The following is a 23,794-nucleotide window of genomic DNA, read 5'->3' on the forward strand; positions in this document are numbered from 1 at the left end:
GCCCGGGCCCGGCGCGCCCGCCGCGCCGCCCGCGCCGGGGGTCAAGGCCGAGTCGCCCAAGACGGTGGTGCAGGCGGCGCCCCCGCCGGCGCAGACCCTGGCGGCCAGCGGCCCGGCCAGCAGCGCGGCCGGCATGATCCTCGGGCCAACTATGCAAGGGGCGCTGCCCGGCCCCGCCGTCCCGCCACCCGCCCCTGGGACCCCCACGGGGCTGCCCAAAGGCGCGGCCGGCGCCGCGACCCAGAGCCTGCCCCGCACGCCGGCGGCCACCACCGGCGGGATCCGCGCCACCCTGACGCCCACCGTGCTGGCCCCGCGCCTGCCACAGCCACCGCAGAACCCGACCAACATCCAGAACTTCCAGCTGCCCCCAGGTGAGTGGACGCGCAGGGCGGAGGGAAGGGCGGGTCTGAGCCGCGCCAGCTGCCAGTTCCAGGAAGTTCTCAGCTGCTGAAACGCTAAGGTCATCTGTCCCGCAGGCGGGGTGGGGGGCGCAGCCTCTGCCCCGTGTGTGAGTGAGCGAGTGGCTGTGAGTGGCAGCGTGCGTCTGTCCTCCCTGTCCCTGACATCCTGGCTGGCTGTCGTGTGTCTTGGTCCTGGTCTGCATTTCAAAGTTGCTCCACCAGGGACTTATTCTTGAGTGGGTCCTCTCCAGCTCCCGCCCAGTGTGGGCTCCCCACCCCCAAAAAGCGTCCTGGGAGCAGGTGTGGGCTGTACAGAGTTCAGGGATGTGCCTGGATCTGCTGCTTTTCCGGTGCTGGAGCCGGACTCCAGCAGCGTGGGCTTCCCTGCCTAGTTTCTGTAGTTAGACGTGTGGTCCGTGTCCTCACTGGGCTCCCTGCTCCCCTGTGACCCTGGGCTAGAGGTCTCCCCTTGTACGGGTGAGGTCATGGCAGGGCGATGCCCCTCCTCGAGACGTCCCTGCTGCCACTGGGCAGGCGGAGATGTCAGGCTCCACCTGGGAGAGCCCCGGCAGGCAGCCTAGCTGAACAGCCTGCTCTGGAGCAGTGTGTCAGCACCTTGTGTCTCGCTGTCCTTTCAGCGCAGTGTCAGTGCCTAAAGGAACGCCCAGCGATTTTTGTCGTTTCTTTCTGGGGGGCTTGTCAGTCCCTGTCTGCTCCATGCAGGGTTCTTGGGGTGGTCCACGTGATGCCTGGTGATGCCGGAGCCCAGCACATTCACAGCTGATGCTCTGGACTCAGAAACCACTTCAGCCCTGGCAGTTTCCACACTCCTGTCTAGTCTGTCGTCTCTGCGGTTCCTTAGGGCCCCTCAGGCTTGACGAGAAAGATTCCATGCTGGGCACTTGCCTACCGGCCTGCTTTTGTTTCGGGATCCGCTGGCGGAGGAGCGTCCTACCTTCTCCCGGTCCCTCCGCCCAGCCTCCCTGGATGGCGGTGGAGAGCTCCTCCCTGGTCCGTAGTAACTGTGCCGTGCAGTTGTAGCAGCGCCGCGGTGGCAGCAGTAGTAGGAACAGCAAGGCAAACATCGGTCCTTCCTCATCCCTTCCTGCTTTCTGAAAAGAGCTGCTGGTCACTTTGGAAGTATTGCAGCGTCTTCAGAAGCGAAAGGTTTTCCTGTCAAGGCGTGTGACGTTCAGGACTGGCCGTCAGGCCGCTATGGGGTCTGCTCTAGGGCCAGAGCCAGGGACTTGACCGCCAGAAGTGTGTCTGGGGTGGCCGCGGGGGCCTCCCGCTCTGGGGAGGAAGAGGGGATGTGAAGCTACCCAAGAGGTGCTGAGATGCTCCTTATGACAAACTTTGGGGGCACCGAGGAGTTTGTAGGGGTGTTTTATTGAAGGCTCTGTTTGACTCATTTTGTGTATTTTTGACCTTCTAGTGGAAAATATGGTTGATCTTCAGTAACGTTTTAAAAAGGCGATTCGTGGTTGTAGTCCATTATGTAAAATATCATGATACTTTTTATTTGCTTGTAAAAATATCCGTCCAGTGGTCCTGTGTGTTTTGTCACGAGCTCTCCTCAGCCAGGATGTGCCCGTGCTGCCCGGTCATGGTCTGAAGCTGGGGGCCGGGGGCCAGCGCCCAGTGCACCCATCAGGTGGTGACAGGACTGGCCGTGGGGAGTCGGCTGCGTTCCCTTGCTCGGAGCCTCCTCATGGGTAAAGCCCCATCCCTTTTTTCAGTCTGGGGAGCAGGAGGAAGATGTGGTTCGAAAAGGGCATCTCTGCCATGTTTGTCGTGAGGGAGCCCAGGACCCGCTTCTGTCCTGTTTTCGGGTTAGTTTTAGGGTCGGCTATGTCTGACGAGCAGATAACGTGAAAAGCATCTGTAGAAAGGCATCTGTAACGTGAAAGGCGTTGGTTCTTTGCGTCAGTTCTCACGAGTCTGCATCAGTCCCCATGTATGTGAGAGCAGAGAGCAGCTCATGGGGACATTGGGTGACAGTGCTGAGAGCGGTGCTGTCAAGGGGCCGAATGCTGTCTAGAAAATAAAAGATTTACATCTGTCTCCTCATGTCTCTGTTCACTTGATCTGCTGATTAGGAACTCTGACTAATTATTTATTTTGATAACAGCCAAATCAAAACCGTATACTTAAAGCGACTACCAATGCCCCAAGCCACAGTCCTTTAAACAGTATAACTTAACTTTGTAAATCAGAGTGGCGAATTATAGATATTCTGGTTGCATCTTACAGTTGATCAAGGACAGAATAATAAATTTTTCTAGTTGATGTTTCCTTTTTATGGAAATCTTTCACAATAAAGCGTTTAGAACAAAGGTAGAAGTAACTCTTGCTTGGCTAATAACTCATTCATGTTACGAGTCAGTGCAGCTGGGAGGTGCAGGGTGGGCCTGCACTCAGGCTACACATAGGTGTCAAGTGGAGTGGCAGATGGGTGGCAATTGGACTGAGTGTGAAAGGGCCTCCCTCAGTGCCTTCCCTTTGCGGGGGTGGGGGAGGACGAGGGAGGCTTCACCCTGAAGTTCTCCCGGCCGGTCCCAGGCCTTGAGTGTGTTTCATCCCCGTAGCTCACTGCACGTTGCCTTTGGTTTTAGCAGACTCTGTCTTGATGCTCTTTGTCAGGATGGTTTTGTAAAGGGACATTTATGTTAACATGATTGTAATCTGCTGGCTCGAGGTGCCACAGTCTGAATTTCATTCACGGTGGGAAAAATGAGAAAACACAAGTCTTTTAGCAAGATTGTTGTCGCCAATGCAGTTGTCTCCAGAGCACTGAAAGGCACTAGCTACTTACGTACAGCTGGCGAAAGCTGTAACGTCAAAGCAATATTCTGATTATAGTTGAAAGAAGAAAAAAGTGATGTGACACCAAAATTAACATACATGTAAATTATTTTGAAAGATCTTTTTGGATAGGTGTTATGTTGAAGATGCTCCTTTCTAAAAGTTACCGTTTGGCTTGCCAAGTTGGCGTTTTCTTTAGTACACCTCTATTCATTGTGCTTTTGTGCAGAATTTACTCTCCTGTCGCTCTGATATGGCTAAAGTGTAGATTCCCATCCGGGACAGAAGCCTCGCTTCGCCACGGGCCTAAATACCTTGGCCTAGGGACTGTTTGCACGCTGCTTATTTTAAAAGGAACACTGCCAGGGTTGATATGTGTGTGAGGACAGGCACCTAGCGCGCTGGTTCCCATCCACGGTGAACCGTATTGTTTGTGGGGAAGGGGGAAGGCCCACTAGTAGCTGGTTGCGCTGTTGGGGCTGGGTGGTCCCCAGGCTGCGGGGTGCGGTGTAGAAGGCCTGCCGCTCGACGTTGTGGGAACTGGAAATTCTGGTGGCTGACTTTGGCAGCAAGTACTTTGGCATAAGAGACATTCTTAGAAGTTCAGATTTTGTTACTCGAGGGCACTATTGCTGTTTGACCTGGGGTGGAGCCTCAGTTTCCCCAGCTGTCAGGTGGGCTTGACCATTTTGTGAAGAATGTGGAATCCCGTCAGGTTGAGTGGCAACGCAGCTGCCAGGTAGCGTTTATTCTTCATACACTTTCCCAGTCCATTACATTTCCTGCTGGTTTTTAACGTAATGTTGCTGTAGAGTAGCAACATCTTTTAGGACAGCTTTGTTCAAATCAAAGCCGCATCCAGATTGGATGTTTTCTCAGCGATGGAGGCATTTGGTGCGGTAGCCGCCTGGTTCTGTGCCTCTGGTTCTGGAAGTTGCCGAGGTCGTCACAGGTGGGTCGCTCTCCTGCCTGCCCATGTGGGCGGTGTGGGCCTGGGCAGGGGGGCTCGATTTAGGCCAAAGGCCCTAACCCAGTTTTCCTCTTGATATACTCTGGTAATAGTGACATTTGAAAAGAACAAAGGAAAGTAACTTTTGGGGAGGTGTTCAAGGACGGCGCCTGTCAGCTCTGCTGTCGGACAGAGGCAGCGGCTGTGCCTTTCCCTCTGCACTGCCGGGGTCAGGGGGCTGGTAGCTGCTACTCCCTGCCCCTCTGCCTGGCGTCCCTTCTGGCTGGTCACCATTGCCTTTGGGATGAACAGGGTCATCTTGATGACTCCGTTTGGGAGGGATCTCAAGTGTCTTCGGGTGTCTCTTGGGGCTGGTGGTCCTCACCGTTTAGTGATAGACAGGAAATGGTCCTGCCACACTCCAGAAGCTTCTGTTCTCACTATTCTTGTGCCCTAACGAATAGGAATCTACCCCCCGAGGTTAACGTAGAGGACCTGGAAAGTCATCTTCTTCTGTTCAAGCTCACATACTCCTGGGTGAACACAGTCCACGGGCACAAGGAGCCGCCGAGGAAGTGGTGTCCTTGCCCACCTAGGTGGTTGGCGAATCTGAGGGGGGAAGCCGGCCCTGCTCCTCTGAGGGCAGAGGGCAAAGCCACCCTGGCTCCCAGAATTGTCGCTGGGCTCCCAGCCGCGTTGTGAGGAGTTGCCCTTAAACATCTGCACGGGGTGTCCAAGAGGAGGTGTCTGAGCAGAGCATCACGGACCCAGCTCAGCGGGACAGCAGCGGGGCGTGCTCTACTGCCTTGAGGTCAGAGTAAAATCAGGGTAGTTCCTGGTATGCTTCCAAAGTCTTTTTCAGTGTATAAACGTGAGCGTTCTTCCATTTAAATGATACATTTGAAGAAGGCTTTTATAAATAGCTGGCTATATGTGAGTTGGTCAAAACGTAATTAACCGTTTTTGAAAATCTTGAAGCAGAGATTTAAAAGGGCTGTGGAGAAACTTGCCTGAGACGTGGGCAGTTTGCATAGTTCTCAGGAGCACTTTCGCTTTTCCTGTGTGAATGCTGAGCAGATAATCTCCGGCTTCTGGGACACGTCGCTGTCTAGGCTCTCGCCTGTGGAGCTTGTTTCAGGCTGCAGGTCGGCAGCCTTGTGTTTAGTCAGGCCTTTGATAGTTACAAGACAGTTAAGTTAAAAAAAAAAAAAAGGCTAGGGGAGTTTTTTGCTGTGGGACCTTCTTTTCTAGGTGTCGTTCACCTGGCAGCTTGTTGGACTCAGCTTGCAGGTGGGCCTGAGGCTGGGTGGCAATTGCAAATGTGCGTGCAGCTGTTTTGCAAAATTTCTTACCCAGAGAGTTGCTCTTCGACATTGGCTGTGAAGTAGATCAAGTACTGTAAAGTTATGCTTGAAAATGGGGTGCTTTGTATTTCTGTGGTTGGGCTTTGAATTAGAAAGCTTTGAATTAGAATTTTTGATTTTTACATATTCTTGAATGTTTGCACCAAGGAATTAAAACTTTCAAAAAACAGAGATACATTGTCCACGATTAGGACCCCCTCACCCCTTTAGAGAAAGTGCATAGACTCTTGCCCTGTTTGTCCGTGAACTTTGTCGGGCTTCTGTGGCTCCAGCTGCCCTCCACCACCTGGTGTGTAGGAGCGGATGGAGCTTGGAACCGCTGCCCAGCCCTCCCTTGGGGCGCCATGCGGTGCAGCGGGATCATCTTGTGGAACTGCGTGGCAGTCTGGAGAAGTCTGGTGGAGCTCAAGAGCACCTTTGTTGCTCTGCAGGTCTCTGAAGCTAAGTCGCATTTTTGTCTGTCCTTCCTGAGAGTTTGATGGCACCTTTCTGTCTCTGGGCATTAGAGGGAAATGTGGCCACGAGGAAGGTACATGCTTGCTTCTTTCGTCCCCCAAACTTGTGAGAGGAGTGTGACCAGGTGTCGGGGTGGGGTGGTGGTGGGGCACTGGGACCTCAGAGGGGCCATTTCCAAGTGTATCCCCACTCCAGAGGTCAGGAAACCCTAAACAGTTTCCTTGTGGACTTAGGTTTTAGAGTGAGGGCCCAGCAGTCAGTAGGTCTGTAGCTCCCAAGGGAATCGTTTTGGAGGGTGAGAGGTCTGAGTGGACCCAGCATGGACAGAGCAGAACGCCAGGGGCCAGGAGAGCCCTCCTCCCGGCGCTGGGTGCGGCCCCAGCACACCCCAGGGCCAACCAAGGCTTTTGGGGCCGGGGTCTGCCGAGAGTGCTTTGGGGGGTGAAGGTGCTGCAGGTGGTGAGGCCGGCGCCCCGTTCTGCAGGGGGTTGCCAGGCTGCCTTTTTTCTAACTTGGTGCTGAAGTGCTGGGACAACGGCCTGTGAAAAGTTCTTCAAAGAACTTTTATGTCTTTCGGGTCTTTCATAGAGGAGCCTTGTCTCCGTGGTTTTCATGTGAGCTGTGTGAGCCGTGCACAGGCCGAGAGACAGAGCCGCACCAGGCGTCTGCCAGCGTTGCAGCCGCGTGAAGGCCGCGACGTCCTGGGTCTGAAGTGTCGCGGTGGTGCACGAAGGGTGGATAGGAAGCAGCCGTGCACTTTTTAGTGTAACTATGAGTACTGGAAAATTGTTCGTCACTTGACTTCTTTTCTAACATGAGTTTTCTGACTGTAAAATTAGTTTATATTCATGATAGGAAGTTGTAAAGAAAACTGTGAAGAAGAAAATAAAGTCACTTGTAATCGCACCTGGCCCAGACAGTTGACGTTTTGGGCTGTGTCACTTCAGCCTGTGTTCGATGCGGGTCTATTTCTGTATTTCTGATTTTTACGAAATCAGGACCATCCTGTGATCCTCCATGTCTGTGCTGTGCCTTGTCCTGCTCTGTCCCATGTGCGTGTCCCTCGCCACTCCGAGGTCTCCCAGGAGCCAGCGTTCAGTCACAGGCCCTGCACCAGGGTGCTGGGCTGATGCCCGCCTGCCTGACAGGGACCCTCAGGTGAACATCTTTCTGCTCAGCTCTGTGTGCGTCTGACGGGTTGAGCATTTTCCAGGTTTTGATACAAAGTCTTACACCAGTTTACTGTTTTAAAGCCATTGCCAAAATATGACATTTTTAGAAATCAATATCATTCTGAAGGAAATTATGTCTGGTTTTAAGTTGCATTTCTTTGACTAAGTGAGATTAGACTTTGTTCACTTGGATGTAGGCCGTGTATTCTCTGCTGCGACCTATTTGCGTGAGTGCATCCTAGGGGCATGTGCTGGGCCAACGAGGAAGGCTGACGTGGGTGCCAGGGGTCCTGCCTGGGGGTCCCAGGAGACCGCTCTCGTGGTGCCTTCGTAGTTAATAGGAACCAGAGGAGCAGGTGTGTCTGATTGTGCAGGTGCCCGTGGCTGAGAAGGGGCTGCTGGGGAGGGTGGTCAGGGGAGGCCTTTCCGAGGAGGCTGAGGGGCGAGCAGGGAGTCAGCCACGTGCAGCCTGGCACCTGTGTCCAGGCCGAGGAAGGAGCAGGTGCAGGAGGCCCTGCAGATCAGAAGGAAGGTCCCGGAGCCAGGGGCGGAGGAAAGGATGGGAGGCAGTGCGGGGTCACGGGAGCCATTGTATCGCAGGGCTGCAGGGAGTGTGAATTTATTCCAGGTGCCTCAGTGGCCGGCAGCCATTGGGGGTTTTAAGGAAGGCGGCGGTAGAATCCTGGTCGTGTTTTGAGGTCACTTTTGCGTCTGTGGACTGTGGCTTGCAGGGTGGCGGTAGCAGGGGCCGGGTGGTGGCGAGGCGTGGGTGTCCTCGGAGGGCTTGCCGATGGGCTCAGGGAAGGGCGAGGGCCTTGCGGGTGAGTTGAGATGGGGACTGGAGCGCCCGTTCCCTGGACGGAGTGGGCGGGGGTGTCAGGTTTGAGATGCCATTCCGGAGGGGAGCATCAGGGGTAGTTGGGCGTAGGCTCAGGGAGCGGTCAGCATAGGTCAGAGGTCAGCATTTGGGCGTCTGGCATGGATGGCACTTACAGTCATGGCCAGGCGAGGCCCCATGGCACGAATGTCTAGAAGCGCCATGGAAGGTTGCCCCCTGGCGAGCTCTAGCGCTTCAGGGGCCTAGAAGGAGCGACCTGGGAGAAGCAGGCGCTGGGGAGGGGCGGCTGGCCGTGGTGCTGGGGGCCGGCGGGCGAGGGCGTGGTGGCCTGAGTGTCAGAGCCCGCAGGAGGGGGGACCCCGGATGAAGAGCCATGGCTCCTGGGGGAAGACAGACATGGCGAGGCGTTGTTGCGTGCCTTCCGTGGCGTGGGAGCGTTTGTTGTCCAGCTCGCGAGTCCCTCTTGGCCTCTTGGCCTTCTTATTCGGGAAAGGCTCAGGGTGGGCATGGTCGCTCTTCCTGTGGCCATTTACTTGGGGATCTCGGCGGTTTTTGCTGTTGTGTGTGTGGTTCTGGCCCTCGCCCTCCTGCCACATGTTGGCCTGAAGTCACAGTCTGTGATCGCTGGAGCTGGACGGTCCCGTGCAGAGACTCTCCCTGCTGTGAGGCTGCGGAGGCTCGTGGAGGCCAACGGCTTTTCACAGACCTCGAGGGGGGCCTGGAACTTGGGGAGCCTGTCTCTCCTTCCTGCTGCGTCTCTTGCAGTTGTACCTGAAAGACACTGGAAAGGGTTCAGTTTGGAACAGACTTATGTGCTCGGAACACCTGAGTTCAGGGACCAGGCTTTTAAAGAGAAAAACCCGGGGTTGCGTTTTTTGGGTTTTGGTTGTTGGGGGCCGCCCGATGCCCAGAGGTGACAGGGCAGCCCGTTTGTTAGAGACCCGGGTAGGTGCGTGGCCTTTCCGGCTGCTGGCTGGGCGTGTGGGTTGCAGTGAGGGGTGCCTCGTGGTCTCGGCCTTTCAGAGTGCCTGATGGTCCCTGAGGACTCTGTTCTGCCCGGCGTTGGATCCCCCCCACCGCGTGGCTTCTGCCGCCTCCAGGGCTGCCCCATCCGCCTGGCCGAGCTCCGTCTCCATCAGGTCTGGCTGTCCTGCTGGCTGAAGGGCAGCAAGTGGTCAGGAGGCTCCCCCTGGTCTGCAGGCTCCAGCCCTGAGTGACATGGGGCACTTTCTCTAGCTCAGCCGAGAGAGCTTGGTAGCTGTCAGTGCCTGTCTGCAGAGAGTGCCGGGTAGTTCAGCTTGTGCCTGGGAGGAGGGATGCTGGTGGACAGCCAGCAGGCCCCGGCACATGGCCTAGCAGTTTGGTTGGTCGGTCAGTCAACAAACATTAATTCAGCCTCACCTTCAGATCAGCCCCTGTCCACAGCACTGAGGGGACACCATCCCCAAGCCCAGCCTCAGAGACCCAAGCGGAGCCATGTCTAGCCTGCGAAGCACCGCGAAGACAGAAGAGGGTGGCCCCACCTTCAGTTCTGGAGTCAGGCCCTCAGGTAGCACCTAGTCTGTGCTTTCCAGACTTCTCAGCCACAGAGCCCTTTGTTCAGATAGGGTGCTGTGGGGTCAAAGTCCAGGTGGGGCTGGTGGGAGTGTGCAGCACCCTAAAGCCCGTCAGTGCCCTGGGAGGCCGTGAGCTGTGGCTTGCAGGGATGGCGGTAGCAGGGGCCGGGTGGTGGCGAGGTGTGGGTGCCAGGGTCACCTGGAGTCACTCTGTGACGAGTGCCTGGCCAGGCTCTGCATTGCTGAAGCAAACCTTTACACTAAGTTCCTTAACTGTCCAATCTAACTCAGTGGCACCAAAAATGACGATCTAATCAGACAATGGCAGCAGGGGAAACACCGAGTGTCCAAACTGAACACAACAGATAAAATGCTTATTTTCGGAAATTCCATTGGGGAAGGGAGTGGCAGTGCCAAAGGCCCTGCTCTCCAGCCTGGGACTGCCAGAGAGCCCTCGCGGGGCAAGGGCTGCCACCTGCCTTGGGCCACATGGCTCCTGTTTCTGGGCCCAGCTCTCTGAGTTTGGAAGCTGAAAGGAGAAAGAAGTCCACCTCCTGCTAGATAGGACCAAGGGTGGACAGCTTAGAGGCAGCAAGCAAGTGCCAGTGAGGGACAAGGGGTGGCGGGGGGGTCCTGTGGGACGTCGAGTAGTGGGTGTCATTTGTGGGACGTGCAGTAATGGAGCTCAAGTGTGGGCTGTGGCCTGGCCTGCAGCCCTGTCTTGTCCCCACCTTCTGGGTCTCCTCACCTGCTGACAGCTGCCCTTGTCCCGGATCCTTGCTCATCACTGAAGACGAGGCTGGGCCTGGGCAGAGGGCGACGCGTCCCACTCAGCTGCCAGGAGCTGTGTGTCCCTCTTGGCCACGGAGGCCCCAGTGGGGTGCTGGCCTGAGGGGCACAGGCGCTTATCTGGAGCCCTTGTTGGTGGGCAGGGGTGGGTTCCTGTGGATGCACCTGGTGTTCTCTACCAGGGTCTCGCCAGCCGAGCAGGAGCACCTGGTCACTCTGGCGCCCTTGGCAGCAGGTGTGGCCTTGGTGTGGCCACGAGGCCTGGGCATGAGTCAGAGAGTCTCCTGGCGGCGTGGTCCATCCAGCACGTGGATAGGATGGGATTTTGGAGGCTCGTTAATTGGGGTGGGAGGCTGTGGCGGGAAACAGGATGTGTTTAGATCGCAGATGCATGGAATTAAATCAGTCATGGTCTTTGGTCCCTGCGCGGCCCGCCTTATTTATCATGTGGTCACTTCCACAGTTCCACAGGCACCTGCACCCCACCCCTGTGGAACTGCTGGGACCCCGCCAGTGTCCCAGGGGCCCTCCTGAGCCTGCACCCTCCCCGTCCCTGTGCCGTCTCTGCGGGGTATGGTGGGCCGTCTCCGCCCCTGGGTCCCCGTTGGCTCCTCGCCTCTTCCTAGCAGACACGCTTCACTTCAGCTGTAGTTTTGTGAGCAGGTTCCAGGCTGTGGGCTCATTTGGGACTTGTGCCACTCAGACGTTGTACTGCCTTTTCCGTGTTGTCGCTGGTTGCGGGGTTCATCTCCGTGGCTGCGTGATGTCGTGTTGTGTGAAGACGCCAGTCGTGGCCTCTGGCACAGGGAAGGTGCCCTGGCCCCCGCAGGGGCTGCTTCTCCCTGCAGGTGGGAAGTTGGGGAGCCCTGGAGACGTGAACCTGAAATTCAGAGTGTGGGCGGGGGTGGGGGTGTCCTGGGAGGTCGCTGGGGTTTCACACCACGGGGAGGTGTGCTCACCTGGTGTGCGTGGGCACAGGGTAGCAGTGCGGGGACTGTCCGGGAGTTCCTGGCGCCGGAGGGGGCGCGGGGGCCGCAGGGTCAGAGGTGTGTCCGGAGGTTGCGGGCGAGGACCCAGGGTGCCCTGGGTGGGCTCCGTCTGGAGGAGGGGGCCAGAGGGGCCATTCTTGAATGGCAGGTGGGGACGTGACTGGGGTTCATACCCTGTTTGGCTCAGAAGGGGAACAGAAGGGTGGGGAGGGGGTCAGGGGACAGTTTCTTTTTTTCTTTTCAGTTTATTTTTTAAGGAGAGAATTTCGAGCAGTGTTCTCCAGTAGAGGTAGAGTGTGGGCCAGGTGTATAACTTACGATTTCAGGTAGCATGTTGAAATGTACAAAGAGATGGGAGGAGTTAATTTCAGTAGTATATTTCGTGTCAGCCACCAGATCCAAGGTGTCACCATTCCAGAGAGTCACGGTGCACTGAGGCTCCCCTCCCTTGGGCCACGTCTCGGGGAAACCCCTGTGTCTGCCACTCACAGCCAGCTCAGCCTGCACTGTGTCCCCGAGCCTGGTGCCTGCGCTCGTGGGCCACACGGAGGGTCGGACGCTTGCCTGGAGGCTCCAGGAAGCTGGTGGAAGGCCGGACACAGGCGAGGGCTTTTCTGGGACGGCTGGTCCCCAACATACTGTTCTGTCCAGGGCTTTGTGGCCATTTAGGGGATGGACAGGGAGGCCCATGACCTTGGTTGTCCAGGGAGAGGTGGTGGCCAGCCAGGATGGAGCCCACCCCCGGTGCAGGTTCCTCGAGGGCGGGGTCTGGCTGCCCTCCCCGCGTCTCCACTGCCCAGGACCTGCTGAAACCCTTGGGGGCCAAGCCAGTGATGGCCACGGGGGGCCGGGCGGGCAAGAAAGTGGGGGCCACAGGGAGGGGCAGTGGCCTTGAGAGGCGTGGGCCCACGGTGTGGAGGAGATGCCGCAGCAGGCGGCCAGGCCCCTCGGAGGAGGGGTTCTGGGGACAAGGGGCTGCCTCTGTGGCCGTGGAGGTCATGGGGGGCAGCGTGGTCTCAGTGGAGCTGGCCTCCTGGATGAGGGAGGCCAAGTCCCTGCCAGGACCCCACCCCCCTCCTGTGGCAGTGCGGGCGTGTGCCTGGCTGGGGCAGCCTGGGGCCAGCTGAGGGCGTGGGCAGGGTGAGGGGCCCGTGGCCGAGGTTGGCTGGGGCGTGTCTGGACAGCAGATGGGGCTTGAATGTGTCGTGGCCCTGGGGTGCGGTGGGTGCTGGCTTCGTGGGACAAGGGCCGTGTGTCCTGAGCACCGCGGAGCAACCCGGGACCAGGCACGACCCAGTTCTCTCGGCAGGCCGCCCTTTCCCCCCAGCGGTTCCAGGATGGTGGCCCTGCTGGGACCTGCGCTGCTGCTGTCCCCTTGCATGCTCAGGTCACCTGGGCTAAGGTCCATTTTTGGTGTTATTTCTGTGGCCATTTCCTCCATTTCTGAAATCCCTTTTAACTTTTTGAGAGCATTTTCTTGTTTTCAGACCCCTGTTTTGGAGCAAAAATGCTTTCCTTTCAGCTCTGGGTTGCTTGGTGGGAGGGCACCCCGCCTGGGTGGCACTGCCACATCCCTGGCACCCAGGGCGGTGTTGCCCGTAGCAGGGACAGGCCTGCCTGAGCTCGGGGCAGGTGCGGGGGCTGCCACCCTGTGCCCTCATCTTTGATGGCCAGTGGTGGGGGGCGCTGACGGTCTCTCGGGGCCGGCATGTGTTCCGTTTCCTTACTTCTTCCTTCTGCCTAGAGCCTGTCGCAGCAGGGACACGGCCCCCCGGCCTCTGGGGTCTGTGGCGGCAGCCCTGCCGCTCCTCCTGCTGGAGCCTGCGGCCGCTTGGAGCTGCGTCCCCGCTTGCGTGTTGTGGAACTCTCTCGCCCTTGTGGTCGCTTTCTGCTGGGGCTCTGGCCTGTAAATCTCTTTGCTCTTGTGCCTTGCTGGGGACAGCGGTGGGGAGAGGAGAGGATGCCGCGGCAGCCGGCTACCTGGAGGCCTGTTCCCAGGGCTTGAGGGGTACCTGTCATCCCTAAGTCCTGGCACAGGCCGGTGCTGTGGTGTCTTAGGAAGAGTCGTCAGAGAGCTGCCTCTCAGATAGACGGGCCTGGAGGAGGGCCCTGCCCTGCCCAGCTGCAGACTGCGGGCACAGGGGCGCTGAGGGACGTGATGAGAGTGAGGGCCGGGCCACGGAGTCAGGGACAGGACACGGGAGGGGGAGCGGGAGGCTGAACCTCTGCCTCTGCGCATTTGCCCTGGTGGTCGTGTTGCCCACCGCCGGAACCGGCAGGCGTACAGCTTCCCTGCAGGCTCCGCGTGCGTCTCTGGCCGCGTGCAGCCTCCCTCCGTGCACCCGTGGAACCGAGTTTGCTGGGCGCCCTCAGCGAGTGCCCGCTGCTCAGGCGTGGACAGTCGCAGCAAAGCCGGGGAGCGTGTGAGGGCGGCTTCCTGTCTCGGGGTGTGCTCCCCAGCCGGGGCAGGCTCGAGCAGGTGCACCCTGACAGGTGTGGTTTCAGCCAAAAGTTCTTACGACGCCACTTTATTCCAAGTGCCCTGGTGTCGCGCCAGTCTTTGCGGTGGTGGTGTCAGTAAGCCTGTGTGGACGGGGAGGCTGACGCCGTGCTGTCCGGGGCCACAGCTGGCTCGTGGTGGGGCTGGGCTAGAGCCAGGCTCCGGAGCCTCTGCTGTGTCCCCTGCCTCGCTTGGGACTGAGCCCAGTGGCCGGCCCACTGAAAAGTTGAGGTGCTTGATGGGCAGCTGACCCGTGGGTAGGAGCAGGACATGCACAGAGGCGAGGGGCATCTGGGCAGCGAGGGAGTGGGGTGTGGTCGGGGCAGACTTAGATATGGGGCAGGTGCTGGGTTTAGACCAAAAGCCGTGCAGGGGAGTTCAGGCTGACTCTGTAGGCAGTGGGAGCCACGGAAGGTTATGGAGAGGAAGAATGAGAAGGCCGCTTGGTTCTGATGACGCTGGAGCAGAGATCAGAAGCAGGGCAGGCGTTGCTGGGCAGGAGTGTTCTGTGCCCGCTGGGTGGTGCTGTGTGCTGTGCGTGCCACCCACGCTCGCCTGTGGGGCAGATGTTTTGGGTCCATCTCAGACGGGTCACTGACACTCACATAGGTGCTCAGCCCAGGGCTGCTGCTTGTGGGGCCTGTGGACCCGCTGGGATGGAGGGGCCGTCTGGGTGGATGTGGCAGCTGGGTGTGGCCATCGCCGTGTCAGGAGCAGCAGCCGCGATGGCAGTTAGAAGGTGCAGGTGGGGAGAGCAGGCCGTGCCGCAGCTCAGGGCTGCGGGAGGTGGGCGTGCTTCACTGAGGCGTCGCCCCGAGTCGGGGCCCTGGAACGCGAGACGGCCGTGCTGCACAAGTAGGGGAACCTCTGCTGGGAGCAGAGCAGGGCTCGCCCTGGGGGCAGGTGGGAGGGGCCCAGCCAGGACCTGCTGGCCAGCCGCAGAGCTAGAGGGAGGGCGAGTCCAGCTCAGGCGCTGCAGGTGGCTCTGGCCATTGCTGTCCTGGCCAAGCGGCTCTGGAGGGCCCAGGTGGGCACGTCCCCTCTGGCTCAGCTCTGACATGGCAGTTCCTCGTGCCCCCCCCCAGGTGTATCCAGGGAAACCTTGGCGCGGGCCTGGGTGTCCCCGTGAGTCTCCCGTGCCAAGGAGTCCGGTGTTTTTGGGAAATCGTTTGTGGTACAGCAGAACCCCCGGAGGCAAACCCCCTCTCTGGGCTGTGGCTGAGCACCAGAGTGCTCCGCGTGGGAGGTGCTGGGCCTGGCTCAGCACGGCGCCCTGGATTGTGGGGGATGTTCAGGGTGATTTTGATACTTGATCTCTTCCACATACAACTTGATTAGGAAGGTGCCCTCCCCACGTCAGGGCTCCTGGTGGGGGACAGCGGGTACGAGCCAGTCACTTTGGGGAAGGGGTGGCGCAGTGAGGGTGTGGGGGTGGGGGAGCGGGCCTGGGAGGGAGGCGTGGCTTGCTGGGAGGAGGAAGGGGTCTGGGGGCAACCCTTGCTGTGGGGGCTTCCGGGACAGGATCGGAGTGAGTCAGATGCTAGCTACTCGGGCAGCCCCCGTGTTTGAATGCCCTGGGGAGGGATTCCTTGTGCGGGTGTCATAAAAATAGACCTCTGGCTTCTGTGATCGTGCCCTTTTTGGTGTGATTGAAATTTGATAGTGTACGTTTATATCCTATCGTGTTCTCACCACGGACACCAGGGGTAGCTTTTCCTACGGCAAAGCCTGGTTGGTTCTGTAGCAGATTGTGCCGCCCTGGGGCTGGATGGCATGTGCCACCTGCACGGCGCAGGGGAAGGTGGGCGATGGTGGTGTCCTGGGCAGGGTGTCCCCTCTGTCAGGGTTCACCCCCATTTCTGCCCAGTTATTTGAAGTGAGATGGTGCCCTAATGCTTCTCCAAGAAGCCATCAGAGACGTTCTGTGTTGCACGTGGCGAGGGCTTGCCTTCCTGCCCTGAACTTCTCTCCCAGTGTCCCTTCCGTGTGTCGGTTCCTGGTCTGGAGGGGGCGCAGTGAGGCAAACGTGGTGGGGCTTTCGTGTGTGGTCTGGTGCGTGAGCCGAGGGCGTCTCACTCCTGTGCCGGAGCTGATGAACATTTGTCGGCTTTAGGAGAAGTCCGTGCTTCAGCGCCTATTTAATCAGATGTTGCTGTGACTGTTTCAGAGAAGAAGGATGTTTTTCGCAGGCTGGCGTCTCAGGGCTTCAGTGCACTGGTAGCATGGTCTCGCGGGCGGGCAGGGGCCTGGCTGGGTTTGGGGTTGTGAACACTGGCCGCCGGAGCCCACGTTACTAAAACCGTCCAACACAGTGACGCTTAGGTCGCCATTCTAGAAAGAATTGTAGAATAGCATAATTGTAGAAAAACTATAATGGTGTTGTTTATGACCTTGGCTTAGGAACAGAGTTCCTAGAACACAGATAGCGTTGAACCATAGCGGGAAAGATCCATAAACGGGACTTCAAAACTAAAAGAAACCTTTGCTACTTGACAGATACTGTTAAAATGAAAAGGCAAGGCGTGGACTGGGGAAAGTACTCATATCTGACAAAGACTCGCATCCAGCGTAGGTAAGGAACGCTTACGACTCAGTAATAAGATGACAAACAGCTGTTAAGAATGGACGAAAGGTTTGAATAGACACAAAGAAAGGTATACAGTTGGCCAGGAAGTATCTGAGAAGGTGCTCACGTCATTACACTTCAGGGAAACGTGAATTAAAACCCCGGTGGGATTCCACAGCTGGTCACACTCCCACTTGAAAAGGCTGGAATTAACCGGCTGACTGTCCCGCGTGTCAGTGGATGTGGAGGTCTGGGGACCCTCGGCACTGCCGCGGGCGACGACCAGTTAGGAGAATAAACGCAAAAGTGTAGCATTGACGCACCATCCCCAGCAGTTCCACCCCAAGGGGGCGAGGGCTTGTCTGCGCAGGGCTTGCGCGGGAACGTCCGCAGCTTGGTTTCCAATGGCCCCGTCTGGAAATAGCCCGAGTACCTGTCCCCTGGTGGGTGGTGACATGTGGTGCGATGTGTCCACGTAGCGTGGACGGCTGACACACGGCAGTACGGGTGGGTCTGAAAAGTATCTGCCGAGTGACAGAAGCCGGGCAGGAAGGAGCAGGCGTTGTGCGACTGCGTTTGTGTGGAATTCTGGGAAAAGCTGAACTGTGACGACAGTGGCTGCTTGGACCAGGGTGGTTGCAGCGTGGCATCAGGGGACTTAAGTGGATGGAAACGTTTTAAGTCTTGATCGTGGTAGTGGTTACGCAGCTGTGTGCATTTGTCCAAACTTCTCGGATTGCACACTTAAAATAGGTGAATTTTATTTTATGTGAACTGTGTTTCGTTAAAGCTGTGCAAAAAAAGTTCATCATGCCTATTTTTCTTCCTATCGTGGTGTTGTGTAACGTTGCAGGAGAAAGGAAGGTGGCTGTAGTTGGGGTTACGTAATCATTTGTGTTCGCTGCCGTCTGCTAGGACAGGGTGCCGCAGAGCAGGGGGTCGGGACTGGCCTCAGTGGGCTTGTTTGAAACCGTTTCACGAACTGCCCGCTAGATGGGATACTGGCTATAAATTTCATTTTCCTTATCTTTGAAATGGAGCATTTGGAAGTCTTTGCACGAGAGGAAGGAGAACTTGTTAGTTGCGAGGTTGTTGCCGCTCCCGCAGAGCACACGCGTGAGCAGCTACGTGTCAGGGGCTGTGTGTGCCCCTGGAGTCAGCTCCATCTCCCCCGTCCTGGCGGGAGCGTCTGTCTGGCCCAAATCAGAGTGCGTGTGTGTTGGGCTCACTGTGCCCGGGTGGCCCCTGTTGAGGAGCAGCCGTTACTAAGCTGTAGCTTATGGAGCCCTGCACTTAGAAGCAATGAAAATACGTCTGGCTTTTAAATAGTTACTTTCTTTCTGAGTAACTGATACATGCTCATCCTGGGAAATTTGATAAAGAAAAAACGTTAGGAAAAGATGTATGTGCTAATCTGTATTCCTGTCACCAGGAGAGAATTGCAGAACTGAGACCATTTGACTCACTCTTCCTGATTTTAAAACTTCCTGGGTTCCTCGGTGTTCCGTGCAGCTCAGTCAGCATTCGTTCACGCACTCCACAGCATGCCGCGTGCCAGCCGTGCGTCAGGCGCCAGCAGGGATTCGGTGGTTGGGGAAGGTACCTGTTCTCCTGGAGCTGGCACCAACTGATGTCCAGCCGCCCCAGTTCCACAAAGCCCAGGAAGCAGGCCAGGGCAGGGGAGCAGGGTGGGCAGGGCGGGCGTCTCCCAGGAGGACAGGGAAGAGCGTTCCAGACGGTGTGTGGTGGGCGGGCCGGTTGTCTGTGGTGGGCGGGCCGGTTGTCGCTGACAGTGTGAGCAGGGGAGTGTCATGATGGGTTCCATTCTCAGCGTGGCTTCGCGAGTTCCTTCCCTGCGTGTGTTGTGAGCCTGTCTCTCCCTACCTGAGATTACTTAAATGTTCACCTGTGTTTTCATCTCGACCTTGGAGTTCTCTTTTCCCTGTAGTCTGTGATCTGTCAGGGGTTAACTTCCATGTGTCCCCTGAGGTGGCCACTTTTCTCGCACTGTGGACTGATGCGTTTGCTCCTTTCTGTCTCTGACTGCTCCCTCTGTGCCTGGCCCTGGGGGCCGCTGGGCTCCCCGCGGCCTCACGCCCTCGCTCTGTCCTGTTTGGAGCCGAGCACGTCCTCGCTTTTCGGCACGAGACGTCAGCCTCGCCCTGTACGGTTCTGTCCCAGGCCCGAAAACAGACTTTTCCCCAAGGAGCCTTGCATGGTGTTTCGAGGAAAGTGGACTCTTGAGAAACTGAGGCTGGGCTGGAGGTACTGGTCGCCCTGAAATGTCCCCGGGCCTGGGTTCTGGTAGTGAAGGGGCGTGAGCTCACGTTGGTATTTCCCATTCAATTTTTTAACATAGCAGGACCCCCATAAATTCTTTGAAATCATATTTGTGTCTCTTTCTTGCACAGAAATAACATAATATAACAAACATGTTTACTACTCACTTGTGCTACCATATACTTAAAATAGATTCAGAATTAAAACAAGAGAGTAAAGCCTGAGGTTTCTGTGCAGTTCTTTGTCTCTAGTCTGTCTTGCAAGGAGCCAGGTCAGCGCTGTGTTCGAGGATAATAATCCTTTTCTTCTGTGTGGTTATGTTACCAATTTGATACACAACTTAGTTTCATTTGTTTTGTTTTCAATTTTAGTTTCTATTTTTTGTTTAAGTTTATATTTTGAGTGTAAAACATTTACATGGTTTAAAAGCTGAGTTTTTTAGAGCTTTCATCTCTGTTCATTCCTTCAATCTCTTTCCCCATCGTCCAGGGATAATTTTTTCATTTTTATTTTTATTGGTTTCTAGGCCATCCTTTCAGTGTTTCTTTTTGTAAACAGCAAATACACACACATGCGCACATAGATATTTTTTTCTCCTCTTTTATGCCAAAGGTGGCATGCACACTAATTTTTACTTTGATTTTTTTTTTCTTAACAATATAACTTGGAGATCATCATCTGGTGGCATTTTATTTTAATTGAAAAGCTTTCACTTTTATATCCAGTGTACTCAGAGAAGAAATTACTTTGAATAGTGACATTTTCTGCATAATTCAAGCCCTAAAACTTAAAAAAAGAAAATTCAGAAGGAAAATAGTTCAAATACATTATGTTTTTCTCTGCCGAGGTAAAAAACACATAATAAGCCTAAGTTAGCTATGTCTGTGAATATTGGGCTAGAGGTGGGGGAGGGTCAGTTTTCCAGGGAGGCCAGGTGGGTGGTCCTGTCACCCTGAGAGGCAGAGGCTGGGTGGCCGATGGCTGCAGCGCCACCGCCACCGTGGGCCTGGGATTACTTCCTGGAGTCGTGTGTAAGCCAAGCACAGCCACGCATCACCTAACAACAGGGGTACAAATGTGTCAGGCGATTGCACCCTTACAGAGTTACATCACAGAGCGCGCTTCCTCAGGCGCGGGTGGCGCAGCCTGTTGGACACCGCAGCTACGCGGTGCGGCCTGGAGCTGGCCACAGCCTGTGCCCCTGCGACTGTGCCGAGCACTGTCGGCCGCTGTAACGCAGTGGGAAGCATTCACGCATCCGAACGTGGAAAAGTGCGGTAAACACGCGGCGTAAACGGTAACACGCACCTGCACAGGGCACTGACCGCGGGCGGAGCTTGCGGGGCTGGAGCCGCTCTGCCGGGCGGAGGGAGCGCGAAGGCCTCGGACGCCGCCGTGCGCTGCCGCGGACGTTAGGATCACCGCACGCTTAGGCTGCGCCAAGTTTGTGAAAAATACTTTCTTTCTTCAGTAATAAATTCAGCTTACTGTGACTTCTTCATTAACTTTTCAATTTAATTTTTTTAACTTTCTGACTTGTGATAACACTTAGCTTAAAACACAAACACATCGTACGGCTGTATCAAATATTTTCTTTATAACCTTATTGAATAAAGTTTTTTCCTACTGTAAATTTTTTTATTTTTTAAACTTTTTTGTTAAAAATGAAGACATACACACACACTAGCCTAGGCCTACACAGGGTTGGGGTCATCAATATCGCTGTCCCCACCTGCACATCTGGTCCCCCTGGAAGGTCGTCAGGGCAGTGACACGTGTGAGCTGTCGCCTCCTGTGATCACGGTGCCTTCTCTGGTACCTCCTGAGGATGTCTATGGTTATTTTTCTTTTCAATAATTAGAAGGAGTACACTCTAAAATCACGACAATACGCAGTAAATACATACACCAGTACCAGTTGTTTGTCGTTGTCAGCGCTCTGCACGGTAATAACCGTATGTGCTGGGCTTTGTTATGTGACTGGCAGCGCAGCAGGTGTGTTCACCCCAGAGCCCCACAGACGCGGGGGGAGTGCGTCGTGCTGCGATGCCACTGGGCGGTGGGAACTTCTCAGCTCCACTGTGATCTGCTGGGACCACCGCTGGGTGGCGCGTGACTGTGCGTGGTAGCTGGGGATTTGAGAGGGCGCTCCTTTAAAGGTAGGTGAGCATATGCTTTTTTGGGGGGGGATAATTTACATACAATGGAGCGTGTCCACTGTAAGGTGGGTACAGAGCGTGTCCACCCACATCACTGTCAAGATGCGGAACGTGTCATTCGGCCCCAGAGGGGCTTCTCAGCCTTCTGTCTCTCCCACCCTCGGGCCCAGACAGACGTTCCCTGCGCTGTCGCCGCCAGCGTTGACGCCTGTTGGAGGCCCCTGTGAATGAGATCGCGCACGTGTGCTCCGTTGCGTCCGTCCGGCTTCTCTCAGCACGCCCTGAGATTCGTCCGTGCTGGTGCCTGTGCTAGTAGCTTCCGTGTTTGGACACGGCGTGTGTCCATTTGCCAGCCGGTGGGCACTGGGGCTGCCTCCGGGTTTTGGCTATTATGAGTAAAGTGTCTGCGAATATTTGTGCTCAAGTTTTTGTGTGAACACTTCTGTTTTGGGTAGCTGTCAGGAGTGGCGTTGCTGAGTCACACGGAAGGCGCATGTTGGAGTCACGCTGCCGTGCTGTTTGCCGGAGCCGCTGTGCTCAGGCACCCATCACCTTTGTGCGAGTCCTGCTGCCCGTTCTTTCAGCACTTGCTGTGGCTGTTCTTGTGGGCGTGTGTTGCATCTTGTAGGTGTTTTTTTTCCCTTCCAGAGACGGGGTCTCACTGCCGCCCGGACTGGAGTACAGTGGTGCAGTCACAGCTCACTGCAGCCTCCGACTCCTGCCCCCAAGCCGTCCTCCTGCTTCGGCCTCCCACAGTGCTGGGACCGCAGGCATGAGCCACTGCACCTGTCCCCTCGCTGTGTTTATTTTTTTTTAAAGTCCCGTGTATTGAGGCAAAGTTTACATACAGCAAAGTGTACTTTTTTAAGTGTCATTCTTTGGGTTTCAGTGAACACAGTCCGGTCACAGAATTGTTCCATAGGTCAGAGAATTCTCATGTGCCCTTGTCCTGAGCCCACCTCCACCGGCATCCCTGGCAACCACGGAGCTGCTTCTGTCGCTGTAATTTTGCCTTTTCTAGAACTTATATACATGAAATTATATCACAGTAGCCTTTTTGTCTGGCCCCTCCCACTTAGCAGAATGCTCTTTAGTTTTATCCAGGTCGTTGCATGTGTCGGTGGTTGGTTCCTTTTTATCGTTGAGTCGTGTTCCATTGTACGGTGGGACTGCAGTTTATCTCTCTACCGGGTGATGGATACTTGGGTGGTTTCCAGCTTTTGACTGTTACAAACGGCGGTCTGTGAACACGTCCTAGACATCTTTGTATGGACGTAAGTTTTTCTTTCTCTTGGGTAGATAACTAGGAGTGGGATTGCTGCATAAGGTAAATGAATATTTAATTTTTTAAGAAACTGCCAAGCTGTTTTCCAAAGTGGCTGTACTATTTTGCATTCCTGCCAGCAACGTATAATGGTTGCTTCACATCCTTGCTGAAAGTTGGTGTGGTCAGCCTTCTGAATTTTAGCCATTTTAATGGGTGTGATGCTGTAACATCATGGCTTTAATTTTCATTTCTCTAATGATTAGTGATACTGAACATCTTTTCATGTGTTTATTTGCCATTCGCGTATCTTTTGTGAAGTGTCTGTTCAGATCTTTTGCCTGTGTTTTTAATATTGGGTTATTCTTTTTGTTGTTATGAATTTGGTAAGAGTTTTTGAAATGTATTCCAGATACAAGTCCTTTATCAGATAGAGTGGTTTTATAAATATTTTCGTGATCTGTGTTTGCTGTTTCATTTACCTAACATGTATTTTAGAGTGCAAATTTTCAATTTTAATGAAGCCAGTTTATCAGTTTCTTATCAGTTTCACAACAGAATTTGTGTTGTGTCTTATCAAAGAAATTTTTGCTTAACCTAAGGCACAAGGATTTTCTTCTAGAATTTTTATGGTTTTAGCTCTTACTTGATCCAATTTAAGTTAATTTTGGGATAGTTGTAAGGTAGGGGATTGAGATTTGTTTTTTTCATAGGATACCTGGTTGTTCCAGCCCCGTGTATTGAAAAGACCTGTCTTTCCCTGCTGAGTTACCCTGTCACCTTTATTGACCGTGCGTGTGAGGACTTCATTTCTGGACTGTGTTCCACCCTCCTGTTTGTGTGTCTGTCCTCACTTGGTAAGCGTAGCCCTGTTGGAATAAGTCTCCGACTCTGGTGGTGTGAGTCCTCTAACTGTTCCTCTTTCTCAGTGATGTTTGGGGCTGTTTTACTCCTTTGCATTTTGTGTAAGTTCTAGAATCAGCTTGTCAATTTCTACAAAAAAGTCTTCCGATATCTTGCTTGGGATTGTATTGAATCTATAGATCAGTTTTATGATAATTGACATCTTAGCAATATTGGGTCTTTTGGTCCATAAGCACGGTGAACCTCTTCATGTATTTAGGTCTTTCAGAATTTCTGTCAGCGTTGCTTTGTAGTTTTTAGTGTTTGTGTCCTTAACATGTTTTATTAAATTTATCCTTAAGTATTCATATTTTATGCCATTGACTATAAAAAAACCAAATTCTGCCAAAATATTTAAAGAGGTTTATTCTGAGCCAATAGGAATCACTGAGGCCTGGGGAGCAGCCCCCCAAGAAACCTTGAGTAAGTAGTCCCAGGCGGTCAGGTTACAGTCTGGTTTATGCATTTCAGGGAGGCAGGAGTTACAGGCAGAGACAGAAGTCAGTACATGGAAGGTGTACGTTGGTTTAGCCCGAAAAGGCGGGATGTCTTGAAATGGGGCTTACAAGTCATAGGTGGGTTTAGGGATCTTTTTAAATTGGCAGTTGGTTGAGAGCGTTAAGCTTTGTCTAAAATCTGGAGTCACTAGGAAGGAATGCGTAAGTTATGGGGGGGGGTCTGCTATCATGTGACGTGATGCCAGAGTCAGGTTGGAAAATAGGCCACATTGTGCTGGGTTCAAAAAGACTGGTTTGGCCGGGCGCGGTGGCTCACGCCTGTAATCCTAGCTCTTTGGGAGGC

General features: G+C 55.0%; 1 protein-coding gene across 1 annotated transcript in view; it reads left to right on the forward strand.

The window, feature by feature from the left end:
- Window positions 1–4: 4 nt before the first annotated feature.
- The window catches only part of TAF4 (TAF4 RNA polymerase II, TATA box binding protein (TBP)-associated factor, 135kDa), a gene marked incomplete at its 5' end in the record, with an annotated part of 75,063 nt that continues 51,273 nt past the window's right edge, over window positions 5–23,794 (forward strand). The window contains one exon of the mRNA XM_012654553.1: window positions 5–374. Within this exon, the coding sequence (XP_012510007.1) occupies window positions 5–374 (370 nt within the window). The remainder of the gene's footprint in view (window positions 375–23,794) is intronic.

The sequence above is a fragment of the Propithecus coquereli genome, unplaced genomic scaffold (assembly GCF_000956105.1).
Source record: "Propithecus coquereli isolate 6110/MARCELLA unplaced genomic scaffold, Pcoq_1.0 Scaffold442, whole genome shotgun sequence".
Classification (NCBI taxonomy): domain Eukaryota; kingdom Metazoa; phylum Chordata; class Mammalia; order Primates; family Indriidae; genus Propithecus; species Propithecus coquereli.